The sequence below is a fragment of the Trichoplusia ni genome, chromosome 17 (assembly GCF_003590095.1).
Source record: "Trichoplusia ni isolate ovarian cell line Hi5 chromosome 17, tn1, whole genome shotgun sequence".
Classification (NCBI taxonomy): domain Eukaryota; kingdom Metazoa; phylum Arthropoda; class Insecta; order Lepidoptera; family Noctuidae; genus Trichoplusia; species Trichoplusia ni.
The window spans coordinates 1,870,264-1,888,986 of NC_039494.1; the positions used below are offsets into that span (position 1 = coordinate 1,870,264).

At 37.0% G+C, this 18,723-nt stretch overlaps 2 protein-coding genes across 2 annotated transcripts; one reads left to right on the plus strand and one right to left on the minus strand.

Annotated features, from left to right (window-relative positions):
- The first annotated feature begins 27 nt into the window (after positions 1-27).
- Positions 28-12,640, plus strand: LOC113502412. The gene is made up of 14 exons (XM_026883976.1): positions 28-1,129; positions 1,445-1,542; positions 1,949-2,037; positions 2,367-2,519; positions 4,755-4,894; positions 6,621-6,746; positions 6,981-7,072; positions 7,175-7,268; positions 7,447-7,603; positions 7,875-8,046; positions 8,331-8,547; positions 8,789-8,881; positions 8,971-9,118; positions 9,206-12,640. Exons 1-14 carry the CDS (start codon positions 944-946, stop codon positions 11,947-11,949), a joined length of 4,509 nt encoding a protein of 1,502 aa, XP_026739777.1. The 5' UTR covers positions 28-943; the 3' UTR covers positions 11,950-12,640.
- Positions 12,575-18,375, minus strand: LOC113502413 (glycine dehydrogenase (decarboxylating), mitochondrial). Its single transcript, XM_026883977.1, has 18 exons — positions 17,964-18,375; positions 17,804-17,882; positions 17,564-17,699; positions 17,315-17,479; positions 16,939-17,167; positions 16,637-16,860; positions 16,320-16,495; positions 15,708-15,937; positions 15,443-15,622; positions 14,960-15,144; positions 14,605-14,806; positions 14,381-14,530; positions 14,182-14,294; positions 13,729-13,876; positions 13,443-13,650; positions 13,146-13,318; positions 12,959-13,039; positions 12,575-12,843 (listed from the first exon to the last, which is right to left on the minus strand). The coding sequence occupies exons 1-18, from the start codon at positions 18,180-18,182 to the stop codon at positions 12,733-12,735; spliced, it is 3,009 nt and encodes a 1,002-aa protein (XP_026739778.1). The 5' UTR covers positions 18,183-18,375; the 3' UTR covers positions 12,575-12,732.
- Positions 18,376-18,723: the final 348 nt, after the last annotated feature.

Below are 18,723 nucleotides of genomic sequence, written 5' to 3' on the forward strand. Positions count from 1 at the left end.
AGTTTCTCAAGAAAAATATGAAAAAAAAATAGTACCTACCTAGTAAACAAATTTCTCAAGCCGTAGTTCGATGGAAAAATATTGGAAAGTCAAGGAGGCTTATAATTAAGTAGGGTTCTGCGAAACACGCACCTTTATCTGAACTCCGCACTTAAAATATTGGGCTCAACGCTCACAGAGCTTACAAGTAGTCAAAATAATTAAAATTAAAAAGTTAAATCGATTTGTTACTTTCTGAAACATATATGAATTCATTGTAATTAGTGTTGTAGTGTGTCAGTTTCTACGCTGTTATAAATAGATAGGTACGTCATAAATGATAAGATCCCATTTACAGATACAGATGATTTATTGCTAAACTTTTATGCCGCAATAAAGTTGAATTGAAATTTTAACATACCGAAAATTATGTATTCTATTATAATTCGTAGAAATCCCCTATTCTTCATTGCCACAGTACGCCGACCTTATATTCTCATTGGGCATGCATTCAAATGAATATATTAGTCCTTATCAACACTATCAGGGGCCAACCGACACTAAACGAGTGGGTGACTATCGCGCCTCCTGCCACCACGCTGTGTCACTCACTACCCAGCCATCAACCAACATCAGTTTAAAATTAAACATTGAATTATTTTTTTTCAAGCATAACAAAAAGTGATGTTCACAAAACGAAGCCAATTAAAAAGCAACATTTCAGTCAAAGATAGTTCAACGTAAACAAACGTCACTGTCATTAAACGTAAGTCATAAATTAATCACAATAAACTGTGGAACATCACCAAATATTTTTTGTTTACTTGATCTATCGAACGTATCACAGTGTCTATCGACCTTGACCTTGGCACAGTCTACCAAGGCTTTGCCATAAATTAGTCTACCGATCTGTGATCGAAGATCTATATCAATAAGTAATCAATAAGTATAAATCAAGTACAAGATGCAAACGATAAGTGTGCAGCAACCAATTAATCTAAAAGTTGTGAGGTTTGAACTGGATTTTACTTCACTTGTGGACGACAATCCGAGGCCGGATAAGAAACCCAAGAAAATTAGGATACCGAAGATCAACAATAAAAAGCAATCTCCGATACCGACTCCGCCTTTGCTAAAAAACACATCACAGGTACGAAACTGCTTTTTCAACGTAATGAAATAATACATCGTAAACTGGGAGAAATAATATTATCAAGTTTAATATTAGCCAGTATATAAATCTTACGAAAGGAACAGTCATCTAAACAGTAGTATTTTACAAAGTTATTTTTAAATTATAAAATCACAAGATTTTAAAATGTTGTTACTGCGTATACTTCAATTAAAAATATTTATTGGAAAAACAATTCCATCTCATTTTGATTATTCTCTGATCTTGCTTCTTGCTGAATAATAACGAATGGCTGAAGATGATTATGATATTTATCATTCATTAATCCCGCAGAAAAGGGGTGTTAAAGACCTCGTAGAAGATTTGCTCGACGATCTATATGCGCATCAGCGTGACTGGAGCGGTCAGAGTGGGATAGATTATAGTCATGGGTATGTATCTTATTTATATTACGAACAAATCTTTCCTTCCGAAATAATTAGGTTTATAATTTAAATTTCTAGTCTTGTCTATTAATCGGAAAAACCTTTTTATCGGAATGGCGGAATAGCACTGGCACGTATCATTGACTTATAGAATATAGAATTTATAGGAACAGGAAATACCTACAATCTCAATCATCTGATACAGTTAGCGGATACCCGCCTGATGAATTGTTAACGATATAAAATCAAACGAATAAGTAGGTAGAACTAACGACTCCAATATAGTCGGTATCAAACATTTATTGAACAAAAAATGTTCCCCAATTTCTCTGAAAAAGAAAGCAAATATTCTCGTGTAGCCTCAATAAACAAGAGACAATCCGCAGTAATAACTTATGATTTACATGTCTAGGTCTACGTCAGCGGCGTCGCTCACATCCTGTCAATCTAACTGCGGAGAACAGACGGAAGCTATCGAACGAAGTTATTTGGAAAATTTAGGTAAAACAGATTTATCGCACCTTTATATTGCAATTACCGTTCAGGAGATAGACTCCTAAAAGTTCACGGGAAAATAAATAATGTATCTAATATTACCGAATAAAAGGTAAACTCTTAGAAAAATACCGTATTGTAAGAATAGAACACACATAGTATGCAATAATTCTGCATAGGGATGCTTGGATGTGAATGATGCCTGGTAGATATCTCAGCTAATTAAATGTGTGTTCTTGCACGCCTTTAAAGGATCGGGATTCATCCCATGAAGTTATCCCGTAAATGAAAAAAAATATGCTATGGTATATTACACAAATATTAAATTGTTTTAGACATAAATGACCTGTGGGAACAAAAAATTGAATGGGAAGAGAGACTTCAAGCAGCAGGAGAACGTCTTGCGAAATACGTAAAATATCGAGATCGTTTACGCCGACAACAGAATAAGCTCTGTGCAGCCTTCACCGTCCTACTGCGTCACATTAGTAAGTGCTTACTGGGATATATAGGTCACAGATATGTTCATTCCGTTGGAGTATCAAAACCGCTAGCATTAGATAGGCTTGGCGGCAATCGAACTAAGTAATGGAAAGAGACTTCTTTAGTTTTATAAATAATATTATACTGCAAATTATCTAAATCTAGTGATAGACACAATTTAAAACAAATACGATTCATTTTCAATTTTCAATTTTCAATCGACAGCGATTTTGCTTCATGAGAAACTACTTTGAAGCAGATTTCAATCTAATCCAAAGTTGCAGCCATTGTTGTTGCGTCAGTTTCTTAACTGACAAACTCGTTAAATCGAACTTCCACATTTCAGACAGTCTTCTATAAAACTAACTTCTACATGACTTGTTCACTGATCGATAGCAACTGTATTATGCCCAACTTGACAACTGCGAGTAAAACGATGTTATTTAGATGTAATGTCCGACGTACTCTTCATATTACCTAATGTAATTAGCAGGCTCGGTCCCTATGGGCCCCCGTATCTCTTAGAATCCATTTCCTCAGCTAATTATTACTGTTAATGGATCGAGTAACTTCATTAGCTATTGATAATAAACTACAAAGGAGAGTCACAAAAACGCATTAAACAATTTGTTTAACATCCAAAGTTCCGAACAAAGATTTGATTCTAGAATCCTATTTGCACTTTAATGTTTAATAACGTTTATTCATAAAATAGTACCGTCATGAAAGTTTCATTCATGATATCTTAAAATAGATTTACGCATTGGTATCAATACTAACTTTACTGGGTATGAAGTGCTTTTCCTGACTATCTGTTTCCAAAACTGACGTACACAGCGGCGCTAAATCGATACGTTACGCACACAGACAACTCTCCCGGAACCCTTTGCGCATGCCCACTGGCATCTACCACGAAACACTGTCACTAAACAACCTGACAAGAGTCTATTTCCCTTTTGAGGGCTCTAGCAGTTTATGTTACCGTAAACGGAGGTCTTATTCGCTACAATAGTACGGGGATAGAAGCCCCGCCGCTTCGTTTCACGACTTTCCCAGTAAACATCACATCAGCTGGTGGACTACGCAGTCTCAAATGCTCTCAAATTATGGCACATAATTTTTTGCGATTTCATTTTAAGTCATCAGTGTCGTCGGTCCTGAAGCTCGGTGGTAAACTGTGCTCTTAGCGCAAGGATGTCTCGTCCTTATCCCCCTGCAGTACCACTGCATAGCCTTAAACTGTCAGGTCGTTAACTTGGTGCTTAGTGCAGTTCTAAAGATATGCGTTTATTGTCAAATGCGTGCCACTTACAAGACAGATGAGTGCACTCCTAAACTCTTTGAGGAGCTTGGCAGGTGCATCGAAGGCCGGATCAGGTAAGTTCATTCATTTGTTGAAATTGTGTCCTAAGAAATTACTAAAGAAGCCTTTGAAGTACCTACTTGTGTATACCGTTTGTGATCGTTGTTTTATGGTTATGATTGATGTAAATTCCACGATAGTAATATTTCATTTACTATGTTGATGGGTTTATCATATATCATAGACGCTCCTTCTTATTGTGTGAGCTAAATAACTTCATTATGTAAATGTATAGTTACGTAGCTGTCATCGACAACTCTTATGAAATTATTCTGATTGTTGACGCAAGGATCTCTGGGAAAACAAGAGCTTTTTGATTTTTTTTACATTACTGAGTATTTTCTGTAACAAAAACGAGCATTCAAGTTATTACCATGTATTTGAGTTATCAAGTAACTTGATAAAGCGCAGCGAAGTATGAGCAAATACGTTTTGATGATAATGTATTTATCGTGAATAGAGTCCCTTTAATGACCAATGGCGTAATGTCGCAAATGTAAATCTACTATGTTAAATCAATGTACGTCGACTGAAAAACATGTTTCATATAAACTTACAAACTCATTTGAGTTTGATTTACTAATAATAATTGTTATTTTTACTACATTTTAGTTCTTCGATTTGTTTAAAAATACTTTAGCATGGTTTTTAATTTTACATTGATGAAAAGCTGTTTACTTTGTTTTTTTGTGAACCTTTAATAAATAGTCACTTGTCGCAAAGATTGTGTCACTATCTGTTGTGTTATGTCGTACATACTATACTTAGCATAGTAATTAGTCTCGAGAGAAAAGGACCTCTTTGTTGTCAGCGACTTCTAAACAGGCATGTAGCAACCTAATTTTAAAAGTAAATTTCTATTTTATATTTATAATAGCGGGCGAGAGTGGTGCTCGTTTCGGCGTGACGCCGGGCGGCGGCGAGGGCCCCGGCGAGGGCGGGTACGCCGAGTGGCTGCATGCGATGCGCCTGGTTGCGCGCCTCCCCGCCGGCGTACCGCAACACTTCCGACGAAAGGTAAACATTACTCCATTCATTACTAAGTACAATACGTACCTACATTCTTTGATGTGTACGTCAGACTGTAAAGCACAAAGATGAGGGGTAACTCCTCCTGAATTATAAAAGGGTAGCTAGGATTGGACTGATAGGTGGAGAATGTTTTGTTTTCAAATGCTTACACTTAAGACAACGTACATTTAATACAGTAGCACTTGCTCGTAATAGCTGTTTCAGTTTTCACAAAGTCGACAAACAAACTAATAGACAAGTAAAACATGAAAAGAAAATATAGAAGTACATCTTTAGTATCTGTGTAACACATCTTTATCTGAACTTAAAGGTGGAATACATTATTTATTTCCAACATGATGCTTTGCGGATAGTGCCTTATACAATTCAATGAGCAAACCTTTAAATGAGAAAATTCTAAAATATGAATTTTGAGTACTGGTGTTAGGACTGCTTGGTTAAACTGGTCGATTAAAGAATCATTTTCATTCATTCAATCATTTAAATAAAAAAAAGGTTAAACGTCGCTATTTAGCACAAATTTATTGTGAATCTTGTCCAACGTTGGGTAAAAATTTTTGAGCATGTTTAATTATTTACATTTGAACGAATTTATACATTAAATATCAAACTGTTATCATTCTATTGTATAGTACCCCAACCTATTATAAAAGAAAACATTTAATTGCCTTTATGTTACTAAACTGAAGATTTCGCAAAGATAAGACACAACAGAAAATTGTTTCATAAAGTTGAGCTTGAAAGTTCCAAGTAGTTCCGAGAAATGATCTGCGTAGTTCAAAAACATCGTCCATTTATTTATAGGTTAAAATTGACGTCACGTCTATTTTTACTCATCTTAAGTTCAAGTATCGCGGGGTTAATCAATTACCTTATTTCACGGATGAATAACAATGTCTTCTATGGGTCTTCACGAGAGGTTGTGTGGGTTGTAAACAAGACAAACAAAAAGTTTGTACTTTTGGTCATGGTAAAATTTAGAAATAATTAACTTTAAAAATGAATACACATTGTTTTGTGTGTATTAGCTCTCAAATTGTACACAAAAGTCCTTTATGCGACTCTGTGAGACTAGAGCTTTCTGCATTCAATAAAAAAAGATAAATACACGTACATAGGTAATACAGATTTATAACCAACGAAGGTCTAAGTGCAATATATTCCAAGTACCCATTGTGCATTATCGTTATCGGATAAGCAAAAATTGATAAGGACTGATAAGTTAATATCTGTTAAAACTGTAATAACCGACGCGGGACGGACTGAATGACTAACGGCTTCATTTAAATAGGTACTATGATCTACATGGACCTTTTAGAAGTAAGACTTAACATTGAATAGTAGTTTCGAAATATGTATTTTGTATCTGAGAATCCTACTAATATTATAAACGCGAAAGTTTGTATGTTTGTTCCACTTTCACAAAAAAGCCACTGAACGAATTAGATGAAACTTGGTACACAGATAGTTTATAACCATAATTAACACATCACATCAGTGAGTTCTTTTCTCCATTTTATGTTCCCAAGAGATCATTTTCAATTTGTAGCAGACAGGCCCGCTGGCAACAGCTACAGCAGCAACAGCAAGATTTTAAAAAGAATTAATGATTCTTCTAACCTTGTACTTATAATACTGAGACTAATTATCGTTAGCTCCTTTGTCCTTATATAATTGCCTGTAATTAACGAGTGTCTGATTATGATCGCAGTTATGGCTGACACTATCAGACCGCCATCTGACGGCGAGGAAAATCGACTGGCCGTCTGCAGAGCGCGGCTGTTTCCGCGGCACCGCACAACCCGATGACACAGAACTTGGCGCGCAAATATTAAAAGTAATAAACTTTGATAATTTATTATAGAACAGTAATTTATATCTTTTAGTGTTCATGTGAGAATACAAAGAAAGAAATAGAAAAAAGTGATGCAAGTGTACTAGTTAATGTTCAAAACTTCAACGATTTTGATGACAATTTTGTCCGTCAACATAACATTCTAGAAAATAATAGAATTTCGTATTTGATGAAATAGTACACTTAATAATAACAATTAATTTTCACACTTTTCAGGATTTACATCGCACTGGATGTTCCCTGTTCTGCGGAACTGAAGGGCGGGAAAATCAAGCTATGCTTCGAAGAGTCCTGTTAGCGTACGCAAGGTACGTCATATGCTGCTGCAGAAACGACGAAACTTCAAAAAAGTTACGTTAAGAATAATTTCATGTTCAAGACCTAATCGAATTTCTTATATTTAATTTTAGATGGAACAAAGACGTGGGTTACTGTCAAGGTTTCAATATGTTGGCTGCTATCATACTGGAAGTTATGGACAAGTCTGAATCGGATTCCCTTAAGGTAATTGTTACGTTTTGTATCTTTTTTCTATATTTTTGCTTAGTGCAATGTTGCCAACTGTAATTTCTACGTCGTTTGTCGACAAAGAAAATACTTTTTAGATCACCCAAGACTAACGTAACTTACTTCACTACATTTGAATGTGTTTGAGAAAATAAAAAAACAATTCGTAAAATAGGTAATGATATACCTGGTGGAGGCCGTTCTTCCCGAGGGTTACTTCGCTGATGATCTCCGCGGCCTCTCGGCTGATATGGCTGCGTTCAGAGACTTACTCCGACTTCGGCTGCCTCGACTAGCGCAACACATGGACCATCTGCAAAGAATATCAGACGGTAATTCTAATCACATGTTATTATATTTTGGCTTATATTTGTGACATTGTAGCTCAGCGATCTTTCACAAATTTCTTTCAAGGATGTTTATAACCATGGATGGTTATAAAATTTCCCAAATATCTGAAAAGAACTGGGTTTTGATTCATCATCATTATCTTTTACTATCCTTCACTGGAGTCAAAACTTTACCTGTTGGACAGCACGTTCAAAAGTGAAATCCCTCCAAGAAGGTTCAATATTTTAACTTACAAATTCATTAACATTTCAGGTGGCGGTGTTGAACCTCCTTTACCAGATGTGTTCACTATGCAATGGTTCCTAACTCTGTATGCTACGTGGCTGCCGAGAGAGGTTCTGCTACGGATTTGGGATCTTGTGCTCTTGGATGGAAACGAAGTGCTTCTACTTACTGCGCTAGCCATTTGGGACATGCTTCAGGAGTACGTACAACAGTGATATTTTTCTTAATCCTTCTCAATGTTGTCGGTAGGTGAGATAATGTATGCTAAGATCTTTAGAAGAAGAAACATATATTATAAAGGAACTACACCTAAGGGTAGAAAAAAATCATTTATAATGGAATCAAACTTCAGAAAAGAAATCTGGATTCATCTTATTAAGTAATTTATTTAAATTAACTTATTAAGTAAGTAACCATACATAATGTTTCCAACACTCTTTCTTACTTTTCGCCCTAATATTTTTTTTAATTTTATAATTCCAGTCGTATTCTATCAGCACGCTCAGCAGATGAGTTCTACAGCTGCATGGGTGGAGGTGCGGGCGCAGTGTGGGAGGCGGGTGATGCGCTGGTCGCACGGGTCGTGGCCTTCGGCTCCGCGCCCGAGTTGCCCCGGCTGCGCAGCCTGCACAGATACCGTGTAGCGCCGCCAGCACCACCCACTTCTGCACCTATATACCACCCACCATTACAGTCCGCTGTAAATATATGTTATTTATTTTACAAATAGTTATATATAGAACTGTCCCATTTTAAGTAGTTTATATACTTTGGTTCAATGTAGGTATATACTGATCGATCCCTCCATAGACATGATCAACTCCCAATGGTCAAGAATGAACCACATTCCTGTCAGTTTAATAAAGAATAATATAAGATTAATGAATGTTTACAAACATTCTGTTTGCTTACTGTGTGAAATTACTATTTGTTTATACCAGATGCAGTCAATGACGAAACGCGGGCTCCGGTTGTTCTATTCAGAAGATGAAGGTGACTCTAGTGATGATGGAAGTAAAATGGCTCTGACGACGGTAAGTTTTTACTGTTTTACACAAAAATAAATCGCCCATTAATTAATAGAAATAAAAGTTTGTTCTCATTTTTTCCTGGGCTATTTCAGGTTTTACCGAGACGAGAGGACCGTCTAGCAGCAGGAGATAGGCTGTCTTTGGATATTGGTGCCTTAAAACGTCAATATGCTCGCCTTAGAGAACGTCAGAGACAAGCCCACGTTATCTTAGCTGCTGCCTGTGCTCGTCATGCTGCAGGTAGAATCGGCATGTTTTAGAGTCGAAACAGTTAGTACCATACGAATATAACAACTTTTCTTCTACCTTAACAATATTTTGTTGCAGTGGGCGTGCCGACTTCACCAACGTCGCTTACAGTCAACAACCTACTTTTGGGAAAAAGTGCAATAGTCAGTTCCAGAGGTCGTAGGCTAGGTCCACCTCCTGGAGCTGTTCCACCGTCAAGGCATTCGTCAACTATGGATAAGATGGAATCCCAATCACGTGGACGATTAGACGATACTATAAGTTGGAATGAAGAAAAACACCGCAAGTCACTTAGCCGACGAAATTCAGTTAAATGGAAGGATATTAAGAAAGAGAAAACGAAGGAAAAAGAAAGGAAACCATCTATTGATTTAGATGAGACTGGCGATGGCATTATTGTTTCCGAAATCGAAGCCAATCAAATGATTGCTTCAGTACGTTCTCGTAGTTCTAGTGAAACCTCCTCTTATTCTTCTCACAGTGAGTCAAGTACAGATACAAGTTTGTGTGATGAAAATGAACGTGGTAGTGATTCTGACCAAGATTTACCTGAGGATGATAAAGAAAAAAAGAGTAAGAATAAAAAATCCGTACACTCCCCAATTACAAAAACTACCAAAATGGGTAATACACTTACCGCGAAAAACGCAAACACAGCTTTATCGCTTACTCCCGAAATAGAAGTCAAAAATAGTCCTATCGAACAGCCTATTAAAGATATTTCAGAATACTTAGATTCAGCTGCTGGGGAACCACTGCGTACATATATAGATGGATTCGAAAGTAAACTAAAAGATAGTCTGATTTATAGTAATGATATTACTACTTTTAAACAAACTAGTAAAATATTAGATTCACCACGATTAACTTCTGAAAGAAACGAAGTATTGCAACGGCTAAATAGAACAATGTATGAAGAAAACTCTTCAAGTCGAGATATGATTAGGCCTACCAGTTTTACTAAGTCTCCTAAAAATTTTACTGAACTGAGTCCAATAGACTTATCTCCGTGTCACTGTGGTGTTGGTCGTAAATCACCTTACGACTACGATTTTGAAACTAACTTTAAGCGACCACCAATAATTGAGCCTATGAGCAGACCCCCAGATATAATCGACAGCTTCACGATGTATCCCAATTTTGTGCCTGATATAGATTTATCTGATAAGAATATATCCGATGTTGAAAGTCCTCCTAGGAGCCCTGGTGCTGAAAGTATTATAGTCAGCGAAGACGAACCGCCGATACCATTAAAAATTGATAAATACTTTGAACACAGTCCCGAGTTCTTCGGGGCACGAGTGACAGACCCCAATAGTATAGATATTCCTAATCGACGGCCGACCAAAAGACTTTCCCGGCTGCCAAAAAAGCCAGACTCACTAACTCTACAAACCAACCATAACGACAAACTTATCAAAGAGGAAGCAGAGAGAGCATCCTCTTTACCACAGAGCTTCACAAAGAAAATTACCGAAGATTACAAAGAAAGCGATGAAGATTTCATTGTTCCAAAACAAGTGACGCCTGAAATCACCACCAAAGAGTTTAAAGAATCTTTTTCACCAAAGGATTATATACTGCGAACAGGGAGGAAAAATAGTGAAAGAGCATTACAAATAATTCAGGAAAATTCCAAAATATTAAGTAGAATATTAACAAAGCAGAATATTGCAGAAGCTAGCAGCCCCCCTAATAAATATCAAGTGACCAAAAGTGATGAAAACGTGCTTGAAAAACAACGAAGTATGGATACATACTATAAAACAACTCCTGAAAAAACTGTTGAAAGCACATTAATAGACTCACCACTGTTAAAGGAGTCTACTTCTGATTCATGGATTGGTTACAGAAAGAGAAATAATAATCAAGGAACAACTGAAAATAATGACTTTGTACGAATAAGACCTATTTCGATAGATGATCCCTTTTCCTTAGAAGTTCGTACTGGATCCTCTAGAGATGATGCATTTTCCATAAAAAATACTAAAAGTCCTAGTAGTGAATGTTTAGGTAATAAGACCGATTTATATGGATGGGAAAATAAAGGCTTTCTGGCCAAGTGTGATAAATCAGAAACCTTCGAATTTGATTACAAAAGAAAAACTAGTGACTTGTCAAGTTACGGTGATTTATCCAATAAGGAACTCAAGCCGGTTACGCCAGATTGGGCTCGACATTCCTTTTCTGGTGAGTCTAAACCATCAGTTACATTACCATCATCAGAACCACCGAATGATATCTCAACGTACGAAAAGCGTTTTACATCAGATGATTATAATTACCCATTTTCAAGTAAATACAATGACTTTGTGCTGTCTAAAGCTAGTGATATATGTAGCAAAACGGTTGATCAAGGACCGAAGGTGTGCGAAAATTTGTCTAAGACTGATACCAGCCAAGTTAGTGACTTTGCTCATGTTGTGACTTCCTCTATAAGCTTCACGTATGAACCATCCGTAGAGGATGACTCACTCACCGGAGCAAAAAGTAACTCAAGTGATACCTTGTGTCAAATCACGTCCTTAGATCAAGTATCTACACCAATATCGCCTAAAATATTTTCGAGCAAAGATACGCCTACGATTCCCAAAGACTACACAGAAAGAAGTGAAAGGACAAAAGTGGAGTCAGACGACACTTGTAGTGCTATCACTTCGCTAATAGAAACAGACACTCTGTCCTCTCTGTCTTACCCTCGTAGCCCTTCAACGGGATCTTTTCACCCATTTCCAACCCGCCCTGTGCTGCGCATGCCTAAAGAATTAGGAGTGAGGTTAGGCATGTATCCTAAGGACGTGATCAGTTCTCCACCAAAATAAACGTAATTGAATAGGTATACACTATTTTAAGGTTGTTTTTTCTTGTACATTCAAGATTAATTTTATGACGTGAAAATAATTTTATATGATATTTTCTGCTTTAATGAAAATCTAGATAAAACTTCACCAGTACGATTTTTAGATTTTTATTGTTTTATCTAATTTTGTTTGTTATACATATTATTTGATTTTTTTTGTAATTTAAACCTTATCTGCTGCTAGTTTCGTACTTTGATTAACGTTTTGGGTTGATAAGCTTTAAAGCAGCAAGTTTTGCTCTATTAATATTACAGTTTAGAAATATTATACATACATTTGAAATACAAAATGTTTCACAAATATAAAGTGTAAACGGGAAGTTTACAAATTATTATTAATATTGTTATGAAATGTGAACCCTTTGGTATTTCGAATAGTTATTTGAGCTAGTAACAAAACAAACACGTTGCCTTGAATCCAATTTAAATGTTATGCGTAATAAATAATAATCCTTCGCAATATTAAAATATTTGTACAATTATAAGGTAGATAGATTACTGTTTGAAGTCAATATAATTTATGGCAATTACTTGTTTATACTGCTATAGAATAATATTCTTATTATGTAAATGCAAAAAGAAGATTATGTTGTTAGAAGACGATATTTTATTCTACAACAATATTGAAGAAATATACATAATGCGACAGATGGTCTACATGTTTCTTTTTTATAACACATCCACATTTAATCAACAATTTTGTAAGATTTATTATTATAATACATTACACTTAATAATTGTTTATTTAGAAATCGTCAAGCACTGGTGGACAGGTACACACCAGATGCTTATCGCCGTACATGTCGTCGATACGGCCGACGGTAGGCCAGATTTTCGTCTCTCCCTTCACAAATGGCTGAAAAAAAGAAATATATTTTTTAAGATTACATGATTTTTTCTTTGTATTTTTAATTTATACTACTTGTATCATGTAGTATTATAGAAAAAAAATATTTGAACGCAATTATTACCGCAGGGAAAGCTGCTTGTTCCCGACTGTAGGGCCGGTTCCAATCTTCCGAAATGACTTCCTCTTGTGTATGTGGCGCCATCTAAACATGCAGACATTCATTATATAACTTTACTATTTCTGTCTAACGGTAACCTTTCATATTATTTTATTAATAAGTGGCTAAAAGTTTAAATGAAATGTCAAACCTTCAATGGGTTTAGCCGTTTGTCCATAGTTCCATCTTCAATGTCCTTAATTTCCTTTCTGATAGCTATAAGGGCTTCGCAAAACCGTTCCATCTCCTGCAGATCTTCAGACTCAGTGGGTTCTATCATCAGGGTACCACCCACAGGCCAAGACATTGTCGGTGCATGGAAACCTGGAAAGTTGATATAAACCTGATAGAATCGCAAAAATATTTAAAGTTTAATGTAGCAAAAGCAAGACTTAGTGAGGTCGCACGAAACTAAAACAATTAAAACTTGAAGAAATGGCTGTCTTACCAAAGTCCATAAGCCTTTTAGCAATGTCTCCTGGTTCAATGTTAGCAGTCTTTTTCAAGTCTCTCACGTCAATAATAAACTCGTGCGCTACTAGTCCTCTTTCGCCCTTGTATAATGTTTTGTAATGGCCTTCCAATCGTTTCGACATGTAGTTAGCATTGAGTATAGCTACCTGAGTAGCACGCCTAAGTCCTTTAGGTCCCATCATCTAAAAGAGTAACAAGTTTGTACTTTTAATATCTAACCAAGTAATTTTCTTTATTTGTTAATACCCTTTTGATCTTACCTTTATGTATGCCCAAGAAATAGGCAAAATGGCAGATGATCCAAATGGTGCAGCGCTTACAGAGCCGAAACTGTGGGCTTCGTCACCTAAGTCTGCGAGAGGGTCAACAACTGGATGCGATGGCAGGAATGGTGCCAAGTGAGCCTTCCTATACCAGGGATGGATAAAATTGGTTAACACATTTATTCATATTGAAAAATTTGATTTTATTATTAAATGATGTAACGGTTTACTCACGCGTATTTATCGGGGTAGCCCGACTAGTTTCGCGGGACTCGCGATCCCGCCGCGTCTGCTCATGATTAAGGACTCCGGTTGGGTCCGAAACTAGTCGGGCTACCCCGATAAATACGCGTGAGTAAACCGTTACATCATTTAATAATGAATCAGTCTCACGATAGTTATTATAAAAAGTTTGATTTTAGTCAATGTTAAAAAATCTCATTTACTTACACTCCAATGGGTCCCATACCAGGGCCGCCCCCACCGTGCGGGATACAGAATGTCTTGTGTAAGTTCAAATGTGAAACATCGCTTCCATAATCCCCAGGACGACAGAGCCCCACCTGATATTACGTATTCGTATATAAGTTATATAAAAAAAGATTTGGTTCAAAAAAGGTCACATTAACTGAATAGAGTTCAATGTTACCTGTGCGTTCATGTTAGCTCCGTCTAAGTAAACCTGGCCACCATGTTTGTGAACTAATGCGCATACATCTGCGGCACGCTCTTCAAACACTCCAAATGTACTTGGATAGGTCAACATGAGACATGATATGTTCTCACTGTGCTTTTCAACCTGAAAAGTACTTTAACTATAAATATTTTTGTTGCTATATGTTAAAAACTGAGCAACAATGGAATCGTTCCTACCATTTCTTGAAGATGTGCCATATCGATATCGCCAGAGGGCGTGACTCGTATAGCGCAGACGCGCATACCAGCCATGTGCGCGGACGCAGGGTTGGTACCGTGCGCGCTCACCGGGATCAGGCAGATATTACGGCCGGTGTCACCACGGAACTCGTGATAACGCTTGATTGTGCGCAATCCAGCGTATTCACCTTGAGCACCACTGTAAAGATTTATGTAAAAAAAATGATATAACACAAGAACAAAGATTCGGGCAGGTTAGTCCTATGTATCTATATACATGTATAATTTCATTGTAATTTGCTGTTACTACTACCTAATCATTGTAATTCATTAAAGTTTGGAAACTCCGTACCTGTTGGGTTGGAAGGACACCCTATCGTAACCAGTGACTGCGCACAGGTCTTTAGCCAACTCTTCGAAAAGCTGATGGTATCCCTGACATTGGTCTAATGGAGCAAATGGATGAATTTCAGTGAAATGCTTGAAAGAACAAGGCATCATTTCTGTGGTAGAGTTTAGTTTCATTGTACAAGATCCCTGGAAAAGAAAAACAAAAATAGAATAGGGTATTTTTGCTCACAAGAGTTATTTGCGACCTTCACATTATGTACATCGAGATTTAGTGTACAAAACCTAAGCAAAATAAATTCGTTTAGCAACAAAACATAATTTAATCTCAAAACACGATAACGAGACCCCCACTGGTTCCTCTTATCTTAAAATAGGTATTTAAATAAGTAAGTACATTCGATATATTTATTTTGTCTTTGAAAGGTCAGCCGATATAATTACAATGACTTCATCGATGTATGATTGAATTCTGAAAGCTACTTACCAAAGGTATCATGGAGTGAACTAGTGATACGTCTTTGTTTTCCAGTCGTTTCATGTATCGGACGATTCTAGTTTCGGAATGGTGCATATTGAAGACTGGATGAGTGAGGTAAGGAGATGTCCTCCGGAATGGTCCCTTCTGCACACTGCGGGCTTTAACCTCGTCACTTGCCTTAGTCACCTGTACATAAAATTCATGCAATAAGTAACATGTCCGTTTGAGTATAGCTCACTAGCGTTATTTCTGTTATTTTTATTTGTATAACCTCTTCAACAGGCTTGCAATCAAATATCCATAGCAGATCATTAACATCCTCCATGGTAGTGGTTTCGTCCAGAGCCACTCCCACAGCCCCATCGTCAAAGTATCGCAGATTAATCTTCTTCTCCTGAGCTCGGGTTTTTATCACACTAGCGTCATGTTCAGATACAGGTACAACGTGTAATGTATCGAAATACACATCGTTCGATTGTTTGTGTCCACGTTTTCTGATACCTGTAAAATAAAAATAAAGTTTTTCTATTTGTTTTACCCACGTTTATTTTAAGTTGTTCTGGTAAGGCCGCAGGATTGTCTAATCAAAGGTCTTAAGTTCGATCCCAAAGAAATATCAAAACAGGTAAAATGTGAGTGTTACGCCTGAGCTCTCTCCTGTCGTATCAGATTGTCGTCCCTTCGTCCTACAAGAGTAAGGGAACGAAAAGCGAAAGTTTTTTCCATGTTTGTACACTGTAATAATTATGTACTAGTATGTCCCGCATATCTAGCTAAGTTAGTGTCTGCTGTTGGCTATGACACTAGCCGCCGTGGTGAATATTGGTCCAAGGCATTCATATAAAGCGGAATTATATTAATGTTAAGGTATGTGAAAACTTACCATGATCGAGGACCAGAGTGGCGTTATGGACCCTGGTCGCAATGTCTCTTAAACCTTGAGGGCCATGGTACACTGCGTACATGGCAGACATGTTGGCCAAAAGTGCCTGAGCCGTACAAATATTGGAAGTCGCCTTATCCCTACGGATATGCTGCTCTCTAGTTTGAAGAGCTAACCTAAAAATAAAAAAGTTTATTTTGAATGGTTTTGTTCATAAAGACCTTAACTATACTAAAGGAAAAGTTAATGCACAGTTGCATAGTTATCACAACTTTTTTTATACCATCAAAAACTTCTTAACTTTATAAAATACTGACCTGTAGGCATCCCTTCCAGTGGCATCCCTAGTCACACCAACCATGCGACCGGGCATGAGACGCACGAGCTGATGTTCTGCCGCAAAGAAACCAGCATGGGGTCCTCCGTAGCCAAGAGGCACACCTAACCGTTGTGAAGTGCCCACAGCGAGGGCGGCACCACATTCCGCCGGTGGTCGAAGCAGAGCAAGAGCAAGCAAGTCTGTGGCAACCACCACGAGAGTCTATAACAGATAATAAAATACATTTAGAAACATGGTACTTAAGAAATATATTCTAAAATATTTGAAAGAAGTACATACGCCATGTTCGTGCGCCGCAGCCGCTAGACCTGAATAGTCATAAACTAAGCCCCTGGTGTCTGGACACTGTAGTAAGACTGCGGAAATATCTCTTTGGGCGAAATCTACTTGACGCACATCAGGCACTACTTTCACTTCTAAGCCTAAAGCATCCAATCGTGTTTGGACTACTGCTAAAGTTTGCGGGTGCAGTCTCTCTGAGACGACGAATTTCATTCTTTTGTTGTGCCTACAAAATATAAAAGGTGTAAATAGAAGATACCTTAAAAAAACATTCAATAACGATAACTAAAATAATAGGATAGAATAACTAAAGTGATAGGAAAGGACGAGAAATTTAATTAGGCTTTAGAAATAAGAGAGTTTTTTTTTGTACCTGTGACACAGTGATAACGCTTCAGCAGCTGCAGTGCCTTCATCCAATAAAGATGCATTGGCTACGTCTAATCCCGTCAGATCGCTAACCATAGTTTGGTAATTAAGAAGACTTTCTAATCTTCCTTGAGCTATTTCAGGCTGATACGGCGTGTATTGTGTGGTCCTAGAAAAAAATAAGGTTAATTCCCAAATTACCAATCACATGCAATATTTTTTTTATGTCATCTTTCAGTGCGCAAAGCTTTACCATCCAGGATTCTCGAACAAGTTGCGCATTATACTGTGTGGGACGCAACAGTTGTGATACCCCATACCGATATAAGACCTCCATATTTGGTTCTTTTCCGATATTTTGCGCACTGTTTCGATAAGATCATGTTCACCTAGAAAAAGAAATCATATTTAGTACTGCACATCAATTTTAATTATGTCCTGTATGCAGACATGGTAAAAGATAACGAGGAATACTATTCAGGTATGTACTTACTCATAGGGTCGCTGATATCCATAAGCCCTTGTAGTTGAATCTTCTTAGGAACCGCATCGTCTGTCAATTTATCTAAACTCTGGAAAAGAAGTTAATGTTAACGAATCACAAAATCTTAATATCAAATCACCTAAAAAGCCTACATGTGCTTAATACTTGCCTTATAGCCGAGCAAATCCAACATAGTCACTACATCTTGATCCCGGGGCCCGATATGCCTGCTCGGGAAATCTACACGCTCAGGAAACAAACTATCCGACTTCGTGCTCTGAGTGATACATCTCACGCCTTGCTTCCAAACCTTTTCATTGCAAAAGTCTTTCTGCAATCGATCAAATGCAGTTCTAGGGACCAAACCACGTTTTATAAATCTATACATATTGATTAATTAAAATTTATTCAAGAACTAAAATGTATAGAACATTTTATTGTCCGTCTTACGAAAACGACAGTGATGTACTGATACAGGGGTCAAAGCGACTCTCAAGTAGGTACGGAGATAACGAGATATAAGTAAATATTATAAGTAAGTAATTATTATTTGTTGTAAACAATTGTAGTCATAAACCGGGTCATTATCATCATATTGGCTAACTAACGATTAGAAAATAACATTAACTATGACTACAAATTTGCTGTAAATATGATCTAATGGTAAGTACGTGGTAAGTTAACTGCGTGGCGGTCCACGATATTATAATTATTATCAAGAGCACGGGTGGATACTGTGAACAGTTATTGATTGAAAATTACATCTAGTTTATTCTTACCTTGTCCTAGCCGGTTTAATAGGCAAGCCAGTAGGTATGAATTCGACCCGTAAAATTACCATTAATTTATCATTAATTTTTCAAAATGTTAGAATACATATAGACCGCTGCTGATGAATTAATGGACATAGGATTAGATTAGTATAGAAT

Bases quoted from the DNA above. Each gene is read 5' to 3' on its own strand.
- LOC113502413 (XM_026883977.1), bottom strand. From the start codon at position 18,182: ATGTATAGATTTATAAAACGTGGTTTGGTCCCTAGAACTGCATTTGAT. The intron at 14,807-14,959 runs GTACGGAGTTTC...AAATCTTTACAG, and splicing joins GTGTCCTTCCAACCCAACAG to TGGTGCTCAAGGTGAATACG. The intron at 12,844-12,958 runs GTAATAATTGCG...TCTTTTTTTCAG, and splicing joins AACAAGCAGCTTTCCCTGCG to CCATTTGTGAAGGGAGAGAC.
- LOC113502412 (XM_026883976.1), top strand. From the start codon at position 944: ATGCAAACGATAAGTGTGCAGCAACCAATTAATCTAAAAGTTGTGAGG. The intron at 4,895-6,620 runs GTAAACATTACT...TTATGATCGCAG, and splicing joins CGCAACACTTCCGACGAAAG to TTATGGCTGACACTATCAGA. The intron at 7,604-7,874 runs GTAATTCTAATC...TTAACATTTCAG, and splicing joins TCTGCAAAGAATATCAGACG to GTGGCGGTGTTGAACCTCCT.